This window comes from Leucoraja erinacea, chromosome 6, assembly GCF_028641065.1.
Source record: "Leucoraja erinacea ecotype New England chromosome 6, Leri_hhj_1, whole genome shotgun sequence".
Lineage (NCBI taxonomy): Eukaryota > Metazoa > Chordata > Chondrichthyes > Rajiformes > Rajidae > Leucoraja > Leucoraja erinaceus.
In genome coordinates, this window is record NC_073382.1 from 25,605,254 (window position 1) to 25,622,482 (window position 17,229).

A 17,229-nucleotide genomic window follows, 5' to 3' on the forward strand; every position below is an offset into this window, starting at 1 on the left:
GCATTATTATTGTGTTTGAGCGGATATTTGAGGAACATTTGAGTCCTGTTAACATGGTATTGTATGATGCAAAAGGAAGTGATAAACAATGGCAGACATACAATCTTGTAATCACTGTGATGTTGTTTTGCCGTGTATGGTCAGATTTGTTAAGTAAAATTGTGTAGCTTTATATATTTCAGGTATAGAACTGTTTTTTCCGTTAGCACCTCTGAGCCATTTCAAAGGCTCCCTAATAAGGTTCTGCTCAGTCGATACAGATCTGAAGAATTCCTGAACAGGTAGAAATAACATCAGTTGCGATAGTGATTGGCAGTGTCCAAGCTGCAGTGACACTCCTGATGAAGAATCAAAAGAAGCAAAAACAATTGTCCCACAATTCTGAATCATTTTTAAATATAGATTGCTTGCTGGGAATGGTGGAAGCATGCTGTTCATTACATGAGTGTTTTAAGCCTAACACGGTAGAGTTTAACCACTGCAAACAAACCAGGTATTTGGATGGATAATAAACAATATGTTAACCATTCCCAACAAGTAGAATTTATACAACTGGTGTTGCACACATAGCAAATTTTCAGGTGTTTTCTAAATGTTGAAGTCATTTTGAATGTTAACATCCTACCCTGCCTATTCCCTACTCCACATATTCCAAGAGAATCAGGGAAGCTCACCAGAACACACAGCCCTGGGCACATGCACTAGAAACAAACTCTTGTAAAGTGTATGCTCGATCAGTAAAATTCTTCAAAACCACGAAGATTAATGTTTGAAACTATGTAATAATAATATTGGTCCACTTTAGATTCCATAATAAAGGTTACGATTGCACATATAAAAATAACATGCTGGAAAGATGTAATAACATCACCAAATGTTTGGAATTTGCACACACACAAGATGATGAAGAGCTATTTTTGCTTGCATTTCCTATTTTTTACTTTAGCACTTGGCCATTTCTTTCTTTCTTAGCTCATTTGATGCATGATGCAATGCAAATCAACTGACAAAATAAGATGACCATGTACCAGCAATGGAATCACTGTTTTTTTTTTGTCTTTTTTATCAGTGGCAGCAGTACTGACCTCCGCAAGGCACCATGGACTTCAAGCCAGGAAAAACTCACAAGGTGACGTCATAACAGCAATTGTAGCAATGGGTCTAGGGCACAAGTGGCAGAGGGCTATATATATCCTTTACATTTGGAATGATTCAACAATCAATAAGCCTATGAGTCTTTCAGATTAAAGGTTACAGTGCGATTCTGTACGTGGGTATAAGTGGGTATAAATATAAAGGTATATGTGGATTTTCCAGTGAGAAGAATCTACGTGTCTTATGGAAAATAAACCACGATGAAAAAATACATGGGAACTATGTGAAAATTTGTACGATTTATTCCAAATTCTCCATTATTCTTTTAATTTGTTTTGTTATGAAAATATAAATTAGTTTAAAAATGGAGAGAAATTGCTATTTATATTAACCTTTGCCATTTAGGATTTAGTTTGAAATTGCAAAGTAGTATAGTGGGTACAACACTTTAACCAATTCTTGTTGAATTTTCCAACTGAAATCAAAAGCAGGCAGCAAGAAAAAATAACATAAATGAAGTAGCACATCTATAACACTAGTTCATAAAACTTAGGATGTGGCTATGGCACAACCGTGCAAATATGTGTCTACCTGGTGCAGTGTTTCTAGATGAGATCAAAAGATCAGTTCTGGATAAACCTACATGCCTATCTCATGACACTGGCAACTTCTGCTTAAGTTACAGTGATCCTCAAGCACCCAATCTGATGCTTGAAATTATTTACACACCACGTTTTTACTATCCTTGCCCGATGTCCCTTTAGAAAACCCATATCTTACTCCAAGATGTTAATTATCACTTTTAATAATGTTCTTCATCTCAGGGCTGATTTCAGGCATCTAAATCGTCAGTAATAAATTTCAAATTGTCTGAGTTAGCTAGATTCCAGCATGAGGATCCAGAAAAATCCCTACCTTGAAACGACTTGGGCAACATCTTGGATTGTATATCATGTACATTTGTTTCTAATGCACCTTAACTATGGCATTATTATTGTGTTTGAGCGGATATTTGAGGAACATTTGAGTCCTGTTAATATGGTATTATATGATGCAAAAGGAAGTGATAAACAATGGCAGACATACAATCTTGTAATCACTGTGATGTTGTTTTGCCGTGTATGGTCAGATTTGTTAAGTAAAATTGTGTAGCTTTATATATTTCAGGTATAGAACTGTTTTTTCCGTTAGCACCTCTGAGCCATTTCAAAGGCTCCCTAATAAGGTTCTGCTCAGTCGATACAGATCTGAAGAATTCCTGAACAGGTAGAAATAACATCAGTTGCGATAGTGATTGGCAGTGTCCAAGCTGCAGTGACACTCCTGATGAAGAATCAAAAGAAGCAAAAACAATTGTCCCACAATTCTGAATCATTTTTAAATATAGATTGCTTGCTGGGAATGGTGGAAGCATGCTGTTCATTACATGAGTGTTTTAAGCCTAACACGGTAGAGTTTAACCAATGCAAACAAACCAGGTATGCCTCTGTCGATGGATAATAAACAATATGTTAACCATTCCCAACAAGTAGAATTTATACAACTGGTGTTGCACACATGGCAAATTTTCAGGTGTTTTCTAAATGTTGAAGTCATTTTGAATGTTAACATCCTACTCTGATGCACTCTTGAATCATTTTGATGCCTATAACAATTCAGTAGCACATAATATGGTTATTTTCCCCCGTAAAACCAATAAGGCAGTTGGAAGCCTCTTTGCCAATTTCTACATTGAAAACATATAATTTGTTTATTTTGAAATAGTCCCTCCTTCAAACAACACTGCTAAAAATATGTAAAGATAGCGAGGTGTATATTTATAATCTTTCATTTTTAATTGCCATTTTGTGATCAGATGCCAGTCTTGTAGATGTGACTTTGGAGTGCAAAATAGTAGGGACTATCCATAGTGTAACAATGCTCTCTTAAGGGCATGTCCCACTTGGGCGTTATTTGTGCGTCATTTACGCGATATCATTTACGCTGCACGACGTGCGCATTATGTGCATTTCGAATGCATGGCGCATGGTGAGACGTGGTGGTGTAGGCAGTGACGCGCGGTAGTGCGCTGCGCTCCAGGATTTTGGGATTCTCAAAATCCTCGCGCGCCACCTGCGTGATGCGCAAATGACGCCCAAGTGGGACAGGCCCTTTACTGATGCACTCCATCTCTCCCTCTCTCACTGACACACTCCATCTGTCCTTTCTCCTAAGGGTGAAAATGCCCAACACAGAGGGCATAGCTATAAGATGAGAGTGGGAAAGTTTAATGGAGATGTGTAGGGCAATCTTTTTGCACAGAGTGGTGGAAAGCACTGCCAGAGGTGGTGGTTTAGGCAGATACAATAGTGGTCATTTGAGAAACTTTTAGACAAGCATATGGAGTGCAGGGAATAGAGGGATATGGATCATGAATAGTCAGATGAGATCAGTTTAACTAGCTTTACTAGGTGGCATAGAGGCACAGCAGGGCGGCACAGTGGCGCAGAGGTAGAGTTGCAGTCCTACAGACCCTGGTTAGAACCTGACTACGGTGCTGTCTGTACAGAGCTTGCACGTTCTCTCTATGACCATGTGGGTTTTCTCCGGGTGCTCCAGTATTTTCCCACACTCCAAAGACATGCAGGTTTGGAGGTTAATTGGCTTCTGTAAATTGCCCCAGTGTGTAGGATAGAACTAGGATATGGGGTGATGGTTTGTCAGCACGGACTCGGCGGACCGAAGGGACATTTTCCCAGCTGTTTCTCCAAACTAAACTAAACTTTTGCACTAGGACTTTTTAACTTTTGCACTCTGCATTCCTGACTTTCAATACTGTGCATTACTTCTTAACTCTGCATGAAATGTGCTACTGGATTGCAAGCATGTGACTGAATGAACTGACTGTATAATTTAAATCAGTCAAGTGTGGTTCAGTATTTAAGGATGAAGCTCCTAGCTCGTTAAATTTAAATAATCCTATTAAATGTTGAATTTTTAGTTTTAATATTACTGCGAGCCTATGATGAATTACTCAATTCACTGAAATGCAACCAATGAAGAATTTACTAACACAATCACCAGTTGCATAAATGAAAGTCATTGGGTCACTAATTGATTGTAAATCAGAATTGACTGTAAATCAGAATTATTTTTACTTGCCGAAAGCTTATTTCAAATTTCTGACAATGTTTTCAATTGACTTGCATGTTGATTTGACTAAATTCATATCTTAATGGTCTGGTACAAAATTTCTGAGAGGGATTCATACCACATGATTGATATTTTATTGATGCATTTGTTGAATGATATTGATTTGATGGGGAATATACCATTTAGCCCACTAGTATAATCTGTCATTTTATTGGCTATGGAAGCTTTCTCTTTTAATCTCTTAGCCTGCTTTTTCTTCCTAAATAAATATCTCTTCTAAACTCTTCAGTTCAAATAGATACATAGATACATAGAAAATAGGTGCAGGAGTAGGCCATTCGGCCCTTCGAGCCTGCACCACCATTCAATATGATCATGACTGATCATCCAACTCAGTATCCCGTACCGGCCTTCTCTCCATACCCCATGATCCCTTTACCCACAAGGGCCACATCTAACTCCCTCTTAAATATATCCAATGAACTGGCCTCAACTACCTTCTGTGGCAGAGAGTTCCAGAGATTCACCACTCTCTGTGAAAAATGTTTTTCTCATCTCGGTCTTAAAGGATTTCCCCTCTATCCTTAAGCTGTGACCCCTTGTCCTGGACTTCCCCAACATCGGGAACAATCTTCCTGCATCTAGCCTGTCCAACCCCTTAAGAATTTTTGTAAGTTTCTATAAGATCCCCCCCAATCTCTTAAATTCTAGCGCGTACAAGCCGAGTCTATCCAGTCTTTCTTCATATGAAAGTCCTGACATCCCAGGAATCAGTCTGGTGAACCTTCTCTGCACTCCCTCCATGGCAATAATGTCCTTCCTCAGATTTGGAGACCAAAACTGTACGCAATACTCCAGGGGTGGTCTCACCAAGACCCCGTACAACTGCAGTAGAACCTCCCTGCTCCTATACTCAAATTCTTTTGCTATGAATGCTAACATACCATTCGCTTTCTTCACTGCCTGCTGCACCTGCATGCCTACTTTCAATGACTGGTGTACCATGACACCCAGGTCTCGTTGCATCTCCCCTTTTCCTAATCGGCCACCATTTAGATAATAGTCTGCTTTCCTGTTTTTGCCACAAAAGTGGATAACCTCACATTTATCCACATTATACTGCATCTGCCATACATTTGCCCACTTACCCAGCCTATCCAAGTCACCTTGCAGCCTCCTAGCATCCCCCTCACAGCTAACACTGCCCCCCAGCTTAGTGTCATCCGCAAACTTGGAGATGTTGCATTCAATTCCCTCGTCCAAATCATTAATATATATTGTAAATAGCTGGGGTCCCAACACTGAGCCTTGCGGTACCCCACTAGTCACTGCCTGCCATTGTGAAAAGGACCTGTTTCCTCCTACTCTTTGCTTCCTGTTTGCCAGCCAGTTCTCTATCCACATCAATACTGAACCCACAATACTGTGTGCTTTAAGTTTGTATACTAATCTCTTATGTGGGACCTTGTCGAAAGCCTTCTGAAAGTCCAGATATAACACATCCACTGGTTCTCCCCTATCCACTCTACTAGTTACATCCTCGTAAAATTCTATAAGATTCGTCAGGCATGATTTACCTTTCGTAAATCCATGCTGACTTTGTCCAATAATTTCACCACTTTCCAAATGTGCTGCTATCCAATCTTTAATAACTGACTAGCAATTTCCCCACTACCGATGTTAGACTAACTGGTCTGTAATTCCCTGTTTTCTCTCTCCCTCCCTTTTTAAAAAGTGGGGTTACATTAGCTACCCTCCAATCCTCAGGAACTACTCCAGAATCTAAAGAGTTTTGAAAAATTATCACTAATGCATCCACTATTTCTGGAGCCACTTCCTTAAGTACTCTGGGATGCAGCCTATTTGGCCCTGGGGATTTATCAGCCTTTAATCCATTCAATTTACCCAACACCACTTCCCGACTAACCTGGATTTCACTCAGTTCCTCCATCTCCTTGCGGTCCCCTGCTATTTCTGGCAGATTATTTATGTCTTCCTTAGTGAAGACGGAACCAAAATGGTTATTCAATTGGTCCGCCATATCCTTGTTCCCCATGATCAATTCACCCGTTTCTGACTGCAAGGGACCTGGCATCTTCACCTAAACTGCGGCATTACATCGTTATTATGGTTGGGACCCATAGAATCAATATATTTTATAAATGATGAAGATCAAGACAGAACTATCAATGTATTTAGAAACAAGGAACAGCAAATGCTGATTTACAAAAATGGACACAAAGTGCTGGAATAACTCAACGGGCCAGGCAGCATCTCTGAAAACATGGATAAGTGACGTTTTGGGGCTGGACCCTAGTCGAGTCTGAAAAAGGATTCTGACCCAAAATGTCATATTCTCCAGAGATGTTGCCTGACCTGCTGAGTTACTCAAGGACCTTGCATCCTCTATTTAGGTACCTAGTTCATTAAAACAAGTTCAACAATAATATGCTGAAATTATTGGCCAACGCATCAGCCATAGCAATAATACTGACAATACCGATGGTATAAAGATTTAAAAAAAGATAAACTTTGGTTACACCTTAAGAAACTTCAAACAATAATATTATGCAAATAGGGTAGACATAAAAAGCTGCAGTAACTCAGTGGGACAGGCAGCATCTCTGGAGAGAAGGAATGGGTGACGATTCGGGTCGAGACCCTTCTTCAGACTGATTATGCAAAAATCTCATTAGAAAGTCTGTCAATAATTGCTCTAAATTTTCTTTCATATTTAGAATTAAGATAGTAGAGGATCAACATGTTGGAACATTAATACAAATTTGCAAAATTATATGAGCACCTGCTGGTATATCAATAATTTAAATCCAAAGTACCTAAAAGTTACTGCAAAATAGCCTCTTGCATGTTGATGATTTCAATTGCAAATCAGGTTGTATTAGACTTTGCATCGATCCAAAATCTGTTTGTTATCAATGTTGTTACCACATTTAACTAGGTACATGTGACAATAAAGTAAACTCATAATTCACTTAGTGTCTTGCTGAAGATTACTTGTGGAAAGCAGTTGGCTTTCTTAGTGCATACTTGAGAATGTCCCTAAATTTCTTGCTCTGCAGTATTCAATTGATGTTTAGCCAATTTCCCTCCACCTGGAAATCCATTCCATGTACGTATCACTCTTTTCCGAAAAGGCATTTGTTCTTTTTGGTCCAAGATATAATAACTACCACCAGTAAAGTGTTACATGTCTCTACTGTACTCTCTCATATACCATCTTTCATTTCAGTGGAACCTAAACCTTCCCAAACTCAAAATGGAAAAATCGACTAAGTTTAGTCAATGGGGGCAGCTTTCAAATCAAGATGCATTCTAAATTTTATGTCTTAGAATTCTCCTTTTGATATTATTTTTTACTTTGTTGAAAGTAGTTGTGTGCTGAAAGAGTGTTTATTTTCTCCCTTGTAAACCAACCCTCTTTGTAACCTTTCATTTCCATGTCAACAGAGATAAAGAGAGCACTGATGTCACCAGTCCTTCTAGGAAATATTCAAGTTCGGACAGACTTAACAGGTATGATGGAAATTTCACCGCAAATTCCTCTCTAAAATGGGAATGGGGTTTCTTGTTATGTCATGTCAATTACATTTTGCAATAATAACAATACAATAGACATAGGTTGTTGTCATAGACAAGATGGGCCGAAGGGATAATTTCTGTGCAATGACTATGACTCTATACTTATTAACCCATTTATTTTGAAACTAGCACTGCACATCAGGGCTCATAAATAAAAAAAGAAAATGTCTGCATACTGATATAAATTTTCTTGTTGATTTGTATTTGACAATCGACTGTTTTGCATTACTTGGCCAACATCTCTGCATTACACGAGTCAGATGGGACTGTGAGAAACATGGGATAACCAAAACACTTACCCACCCAATTTATGTTTAAGAAAGAACTGCAGATGCTGGAAAAATTGAAGGTAGACAAAAACGCTGCAGAAACTCAGCGGGTGAGGCAGCATCTATGGAGAGAAGAAATGTGACATTTCGGGTCGAGACCCTTCTTCAGACTGATGTCGGGGGAGTGGGAAAAAGAAAGGAAGAGGCGGAGACAGTAGACTTGTGGGGAGCTGGGAAGGGTGGGGAAGGAGGGAGAAAGCAACCTGAAGTTGCAGAAGTCAATGTCATACCGCTGGGGTGTAAACTACCCAAGCAAAATATGAGGTGTTGTTCCTCCAATTTGCACTGGGCCTCACACTGGCAATGGCAGAGGCCCAGGTTGGATTCAGAATGGGAGGGGGATTTGAAGTGCTGAGCCACCGGGAGATCAGTTTGGTTATTGCGAACTGAGCGGAGGTGTTGGGCGCTTGGTCTCAACGCTGTAGAGCAATTGACATCTGGAACAGCGGATGCAGTAGATGAGGTTGGAGGAGGTGCAGGTGAATGTCTGCCTCACCTGGAAAGACTGCTTGGGTCCTTGGATGGAGTCGAGGAGGGAGGTAAAGCGACAAGTGTAGCATTTCCTGCGGTTGCAAGGGAAAGTGCCAGGGGAGGGGGTGGTTTGGGTGGGAAGGGATGAATTGACCAGGGAGTTATGGAGGAAACGGTCTCTGTGGAAAGCAGAAAGGGGAGGAGATGGGAAGATGTAGGGTGGAAGGTGAGGACAAGGGGGACTCTGTCCTTGTTACGAGTAGGGGGATGGGGAGTGAGAGCAGAGCTGCGGGATATAGAGGAGACCCTGGTGAGAGCCTCATCTATAATAGAAGAGGGGAACCCCCATTCCCTAAAGAATGAGGACATCTCTGATGCCCTGGTCTGGAACACCTAATTCTGGATGCAGATGCGGCGTAGATGGAGGAATTGGGAGTAGGTGATGGAGTTATTACAGGAAGCAGGGTGTAGTCCAGATAGCCATGGGAATCAGTTGGTTTGTACTAGATGTCAGTCAGTAGTCTTCTACTTGCGATGGAGATGGTGAGGTCTAGAAAAGGTAGGGAGATGTCAGAAATGGTCCAGGTGAATTTGAGTGCTGGATGGAAGTTAGTGGTGAAATGGATGAAGTCAGTGAGCTCTGCATGCGTGCAGGAGGTAGCACCAATGCAGTCATCAATGTAGCGGAGGTAGAGTTCGGGGATAGGGCCACAGTACGCCTCGAACAAGGATTGTTCAACTACAGAGAGGCAGGCATAGCTGGAGCCCATGCACGTGCCCATAGCAACATCTTGGATTTGGAGGAAATGGGAGGATTCAAAGGAAAAATTGTTCAGGGTAAGGACCAGCTCCGCTAGGCGGAGGATAGTATTAGTAGACGGCGATTGGTTGTTTCTGCGGTCAAGGAAGAAACGGAGGGCTTTAAGACCCTCCTGGTGGGGCATGGAGGTGTACAGTGACTGGACATCCATAGTGAAGATGAGGGAATGGGGGCCTGGAAAACGGAAGTCATGACAGAGATGAAGAGCATGTGAGGTGTCTTGGACATTGGTGGGGAGGGATTTGACCAGGGGGGAATAGGATGGAGTCGAGATATATGGAAATAAGTTTGGTGGGACATGAACAGGGTGAAACAATGTGAATTTGTGGATTTTAAGGAGAAGATAAAATCGGGCTGTGCGCGACTGGGGAACGATGAGGTTGGAAGCTTGGGAGGGCAGGGAGCCGGACGCGATGAAGCCAGTGATGGTGCTTGAGATAATCGTTGCTCCCAATTTATGAATTATTTATCTGACGTAGAGTCGGTGATGCTTTATGGGCAAACCTGGCAGCCAGTTATGATACAAAGCTCTCATTCAACAGAGAGATAAACAATTGCAAGACTAGTATCTGCTATTTTTCTAAATCAATAGATGTCATACAGTCTTCTCAATCCTCAGGAAAAGTGTAGGTCTACAGATACTTGGATCATACAATAAATAGATTTATTTTTCCACTAGGGGGTGCTGTCTTCTATAATATCAGGAGCCATGTATTTTTGTGATTTTAATTTTAGAGCATGGTACATTTTCAATAAGCGTCCTTATGCATTCATCAGTGGGATTAAAGGGCCATATTTTGCTCTCATCACCGCTTAAATGGTTTCTAATTTTTGCTGCGATAACTTTTTTTATCAGTTCCCAACCCATAAAGCCACCTGATAAACTGTTAATTGATGGATTGATGTAAGAATTTTAAATATAAGTAGCATATTCAAATTTAAATATCACACCCATCCAGTAAAATGATATTGATTGAAACAAATACATCGATAGATGCTCCTGGACACATCATCAGTGATGTAACCTGGGGTCATTGGGTGATTTGGGTCAGGTGGCATCAGGTGGCATCTCGAGGCCTTCTCCGCTGCCTCTGTGGTGTTCTTGATGGCCCTTCTCCTCGCCACTCCGTTGATGCCCAGTGCACTCAAGGTTTTGTAGAGCGATTGCCCTGCAAAACCTCTGCAGCCAACCTCGATGGGCATACAGCTTGCCTTCCAGCCCTGCTTGCGGCAGTCTATGACCAATAAAATGATATAAAGAATTGCTGCCTTGTAACTCCATAGACCCGGGTCCGATCCTGACCATAGTTGCTGTCTGTACGGAGTTTCCCCGTTGTCCCTGTGGGTTTTCTCTGGGTTCTCCTCTTTCATCCCACATTCTCAAGGTATACAGTTTTGTAGGTTAATTGGCTTTGGTAAAATTGTAAATTGCCCAGTTGTGTGTGTGGGATAGTTTTAGTGTGCGAGGATCAGTGGTCTGTGTGGACTCGATATTCCGAAGGTCCCATTTCCATGCTATATCTCTAAAATACACTAAAAATAAAGCACTTAAGATTATTCACTGCTTTACAATGGTCAGTATCAATTCGAAACCATTCAATATTATTGAACGCCAGGCGATATATGATATAAACTGTCTGAATATTGTGTCAAATAATAAGTTAATCTCTCTGGAATGTGGAATAGCATGTTGAATCTTGCTTCTGAAATTGGTCTTTGTCACTAAAATTTAAGACTGATTATGTTCTTTTTTATGAATCAAAGCCTTGATGTTTTATTGAGGAAATTACCTGATAGCTTGCTTCTTTATGTACAAATTTTAGGTTATCAACAGGCAATTCTGATGACTTGCCAAAGATGTAAGTATTTGTTTCTTTGTCTACTTATACAATTTACAGAAGCCAATTAACCTAAAAACATGCATTTGCCTTTTGAATGTACAAAGAACCAGAGCACCCGGAGATAACTCACGCAGTCACAGGGAGAAACTCTGTAAAGGCTTATGGTTGGAATTGAACCCGGGTCTCTGGCGTAAGGCAGCAGCCCTATTGCTGTGCCACCATACCGCCCTCAAACTTACACGTACATCAGTCATTGCAACTTAACTCAAATAATTTACAATTTGACTTGCTATTAGCTCACAATAAAACAATATTGTTTATCTGTTGATGTGATGTCAGAACGATTACATTAAATTTTGAATTTATATTTAACTCCATGAATAACCCCTTAAAGTTCTGCATGAATACCAAACTGCTGCTACCACCTATTGGCACTACTAATTATTCAACCCTTTGAATCTGTTTGAATCCCTCTTTGTTGCTTGTCAGGCCTTGCACTGTAATTAACATCAGCAAACTTACAGATTTAGCATATGGTACTCTCATCATATTAACTTATTCATTAAAATAGTATGTTAATCTTCGCTCCAATGCTGCAACACACCTTTCTGAGAAATTATGGAGCAGAAGGTGATTCGGCCCCTCAAACCTGTTGAAATAATTCCAAGTACTTTTCCATATCACTTTATCCAAACCTGACCCACAAAAATCCATTGGACTCATATATTCAATTATGCAGTGTTGGGGGGAGAGGATGTTTCAAATTTCCATTACATATTGCTTTTTAATTTTATTCCTGATTTCTTATTTTATCTCTTATTTTGTCTACCCTTGGGTTTGGATGGAGAAACGTATTTAATGATTCCATTCTTTAAATACTTGCCTAATTTAAGCATTGTCAATCATGTGAAATTCTGGAAGACTGAAGCTAATGTTGTACTGTTAATTAAGAAGGGCAGCAAAGATAAGCTAGGAAACTACGAGCCAGTGACATCAATGGTGGATAAGTTGTTTGAGGAAATTATTAGGGACAGATTCTACTAGAATTTGGATAAGCATGTAGTTAGATGTAATTATAGTTGTAACATGAAGTTAATCTAAGCAGTATGTAAGCATTCCTTATAACGGTTAGTCAGCGTGATTTTGTGTTGGGGCAATAATGTCTCACAAATCTGATAGTTTATTTTTGAAGTGTAAGGTGTTGCACTTTGGTATGTCAAACCAGGCTAGTTTTTACACAGTAAATGGTAGAGCCTTGGAGAGTGTTGCTGAAACAAGAGAACTGGGAGTACAGGTGCATGGTCCTCTAAAGGTGGCAAGACAGGGTGAACAGTGCGGTGACAAAGGCATTTGGCATACTGGCATTCATGTAACGAGTACATACTGGTATTCAAGGGTAACGAGTACAAAGATTGGGACATCATGATGTAGTACAAGCTGTCGGAGAGACCTAATTTGGAGGACTGTGTGCGTTTCTGGTCACCCAGCTATATAACAGGCTAAGGGGTGACCTCGTTGAGCTTTACATGGATGAAATTAATGCTAACAGTCTTTTTTCCCCAGGGAGGAGGAAACTCCCTGAGGGCATAGGCCTAAAGTGAGAAGGGAGAGATTTAAGATGAGCTTCAGGGTATCATTTTTCACTCAGATGGTAGTCTGGATTTGCAATGAACTACCAGAGGAAGCTACAGAATCAGATACAATTACAACTTTTAAAAGATATAGGGAAAGCTATATGAATAGGACTATTTAAGGGATTGAATGAATGAATAAGTTTATTGACCAAGTATTCACATACAAGGAATTTGCCTTGGTGCTCTGCCCGCAAGTGACATCATGACATACAGTGATAGTTAGGAATGACACATAAAACATTAAATTATGGGTTAAATGTAGATACTTGGGGCTAGCATATTTGCATGAACAAGGTGAAGTAATGGCCTTGTTTCCATGCTTTATGACTATGACGGTGATGAGAATTGTGAATTATTTCAAATTGAAATTGCATCTTCCCTCATTATTTTTCCTTATAGGACAATAGTTTCATCTGAAACAAAATTTGATACTCCGTCCAGTAAGAGGTAAGGTCATGATTGGATGGTTACCCACTGACCTTCATTTAGCCATTGTTGAATATAGGTTCTTGTAAATAATGGTGGCCCAGTTAATAAAATATCTCTCCCAAATCTATGGTCATTGACAATAGTTATAAGGTCATATGGCCAAAAGTGATAGAATTAAGCCATTCAGCCCAGTGTCTGCTCTGCCATTCAACAATGGCTGATCTATCTCTCCCTCCTAACCCCATTCTCTTGCCTACTCCCCATAACCTCTGACACCTGTGTTAATCAATAATCTATATATCTCTGCCTTAAAAATATTCACTGACTTGGCCTCCACAGCCTTCTGTAGAAAATAATTCCACAGATTCACCATCCTCTGACTAAGGAAAATTCTCCTCATTTCCTTCCTAAAAGAACGTCCTTTAATTCCGAGGCTATGATCTCTAGTCCTAGACTCTCCCATTTGTGGAAACATCCTCTCCAGATTCACTTTATCCAAGCATTTCACTATTCCGTATGCTTCAATGAGGTTCCCCGTCTTATTCTAAACTCCAGCGAGTACAGGCCCAGTGCTGACAAATGCTCGATTACTTCTGTTGCCATGAAATAATGTGAATTTTCATTTGGCTTGTATCCTATGAAACTTGCCATTTCCTTGAACTGGTAAATTTGACAACCAGTTAAACATCTTCTACGTGCTTCAAGATTATTTGTAGAATTAACATTATTTTAAAGGCAATTAAAGACGGAATTATAAATGGAATGAGTTAATTTTTCTGCCTGTTCTAGACCACAGACTAGGCCCTCCCCTGATGGTCAAGTGACAACGCAGGATAAAACATCCACAACGTACGTATCAGCCATTGGATACTTTGTATCATTTCACAAAACAGATTTTTTTTTTGTACTTTATACCTGAATTTCTTATTATCCTACAATGAAGATTCTCCACGGTTTACGAACGGCCGACTAAGGAACACACTGCACCCATGAACGATTGTTTGGGAGATTGGTGGGGTGAATGGGGACTGGGCTGCAGGCACCTTCTGCCTGGGTGGTGACAGGACATTTCCCCTTGCCTTCTCTCCCAGATCCCCCTCCTACCCCTGAGCTGCAACAATTGGGGGGGCTGTGCAAACCAAGCTAAGCTGAGAGCAGTGAGCAGATTCACTCGCTCACTCGCCAAGTCAGTGCACCCACTCTTCCCACACTTGCCTGCTTTCCTGCCACAGCTGTATCTGTGACCATCTTCCACGCACTGTTTTTGTTCATTTCTAACTTGAGAACAATTTGGATTATGGACAGTTTTCCAGAACAAAATCCTATTGTAATCTGGGGACTGTCCGTATTAAGCTTGTTTCTACTAAAACACTTTCACAATGTTGTAAGTACTCATTGTCATTGTATCCTGCAATTGCAATTAAACAGTCCTGTTGCCATTTGTATAACCTCTTAATATCCATTCTATGTTCCATATGAGATGTTTTCTTTTTGCTAAGGAAGACACTTAACGTCATTGAATCATATAGCATGGAAACAGGCTATTTGGCCAACCATGTACATGTGGACAAACAAGTATCTATTTGCACTAATCCCGTTTTATTCTTTCTGAATTCCTATCAACTCTGCCCAGATTCCACCACTCACCCACACACTGTAGAGAATTAACGTTGCCAATCTGAATGTCTGTAGAAGAAACTGGAGGGTCCAGGGGAAACCTAAGTAGCCACAGTGAGAATGTGAAAACTCCACATAAACAGCGCCAGAGACCAGTATAAGCTCGGGCCACTGGAGCCATGAGGAAGCAGCTCTACCAGCTACTCTCCTGTTCCCCCCAATCAATTATAGTATTTGTCACAATTATAACATTTAGAATTCCAATAGATGTGTTATAGATGTGACCCAATCATTATTTCATGAGACCGTAGATGTCCTTGACATTTTGTCTTTATAGAGCACAGACTTCCCTCAATTCCCTTTTCACAAGCCACTATTTGTAAATCTCCGATCTATGCTATATAAAACCCATGCATTATTTTTTTTAAGATCTTTCCATTTTGCATTGATTTGCTCTGGCAAAAATAACATCCACGAGATAAATTGTTTGGCTCCTGTAATGTCTGCCATGTAAGAATGCCTGTGGAGTAGAGGCAAGGCGGTGCACAATGTCTCCATGTTTAACACAGCATAATGGGATAACATTTCTATGTCTTGCTCCATGCCTGGATTCACATATCATCTGTTTCTTGACTAACTCTTTCCTGGAATGGATTATTCACTGTGAATATATACAAAGCAGCCTACTTGCAACTACCAGTTGCCATTTCAATTCCCCTTCCCATTCCCATAATAACCCGAAGATAGACACAAAATGCCAGAGTAAATCAGTGGGACAAAAGTCAGGACTGAAGAAGGGTCTCGACCCAAAACGTCACCGATTCCTTCTCTCCAGAGATGCCGCCTGTCCTGCTGAGTTACTTCAGCATTTTGTACCTATCTTCGATTTAAACCAGCACCTGCAGTTCCTTCCTACCCATAATAACTTGTCTGTCCTCAGCCTCCTCAATTGGCAAAGTGAGGCCCCACCACAACTGGAAGAAAAACACCTCATATTCCATTGGTTAGCCAACAACTCAATGGCATGAACGTACTTTCGAATTGCAGGTAACCCATTGCCAATGATCTTTCCTTCAGATCCAACCAGGTCCTCTCATGTTCATCTTTCCTTTCATAGTCCTCCTGGTTCCCATTTTCTTTCTTCTGCTCATCATCCAGCTGCCTCCTCCCCTCCCCAGCTCTCTTCTGTTCCTTCTTAAGCCCACCTACCCACCATCCCTCCCTCCTATTTTACATTTCACTCTTCACCTATCTTTCTTATCAGTATCCACCACCTACAGCTCTTTGTCTTCTCACTTCTCACCTCCATCCTTTATAATTATCTCCACCCATCCCTCTCCCACCTGAACACCATTTCAAGAATCAATAAAAGTCTAACGTACTGCTAAAATAGTTAAAGTATTAACAATTTTTAAAAAGGGAAAATAAAACAAATAAACTAAATCACTAAAATAATAAGTTCAGATTAAATTGACTCAAATTAAAAAAAATGGAAATCATGGGATGGCACACTGGTGGAGCTACTACCTCATTGCCAGAGACCTGGGTTTGATCCTTACCTTGGGTGCTGTTTGTATGGAGTTTTCTCCCTATGGGCGTGTTTCCTCTGGATGCTCCGGTTTCCTTCCACATCCCAAAGAAATCCGGGGTTGTAGATGAATTAGATTCTGTAAATTGCCAGTATGTAGGGAATGGGTGCAAATGTGGGATAATGTAGAAATAGTGTAAATGGGTGATTGATGGTCGGCGAGGGTTTGATGGGCCAAAGGGCCTTTTCCATGATGTATTTCTAAACTAAACAATGATTATTCCCTCCTATTGAATGGAATTACAGATGCTTGAATCTTGAGCAATAAACACTGCGCTGGATGAACTCAGCAGGTCAAGTAGAATCTGTGGAGAAAAATGGAAAGATGATGTTTTAGGTCAGGACCCTTTTTCCCGAAATGTCATCTATCCATTTCCCTGCACAAATGCCGCTTTATCTGGTGTGCACTTTGGTTTTGGTTTCCTTCCATTGAACCTGATGCACAAGCTTCAAACTAGTTCGTACAGTAGCAAATCTCCCAGTTCTAAATGCTGTGAAAGATGTAGGAATGAACTGCAGATGCTGGTTTACATCAAAGGTAGACACAAAATGCAGGAATAACTCAGTGGGACAGGCAGCATCTTTGGAGAGAAGGAATGGGTGACGTTTTCGGTCGAGACCCTTCTTCAATCTGAAGACTCTCGACCCGAAACGTCACCTATTCCTTCTCTCC

The 17,229-nt window shown here is 40.6% G+C and overlaps 1 protein-coding gene across 8 annotated transcripts in view; it reads left to right on the plus strand.

The window, feature by feature from the left end:
- The window catches only part of scel (sciellin), a 79,090-nt gene that overhangs the window by 28,190 nt on the left and 33,671 nt on the right, over window positions 1-17,229 (plus strand). For 5 of the 8 annotated variants that reach the window (XM_055636771.1, XM_055636772.1, XM_055636766.1 and 2 more), the window contains 5 exons: window positions 1,070-1,129; window positions 7,696-7,761; window positions 11,271-11,306; window positions 13,322-13,369; window positions 14,141-14,200. In XM_055636771.1, the coding sequence (XP_055492746.1) occupies window positions 1,070-1,129; window positions 7,696-7,761; window positions 11,271-11,306; window positions 13,322-13,369; window positions 14,141-14,200 (270 nt within the window). The remainder of the gene's footprint in view (window positions 1-1,069; window positions 1,130-7,695; window positions 7,762-11,270; window positions 11,307-13,321; window positions 13,370-14,140; window positions 14,201-17,229) is intronic. The other 3 variants (XM_055636770.1, XM_055636769.1, XM_055636773.1) reach the window with 3 other exon arrangements.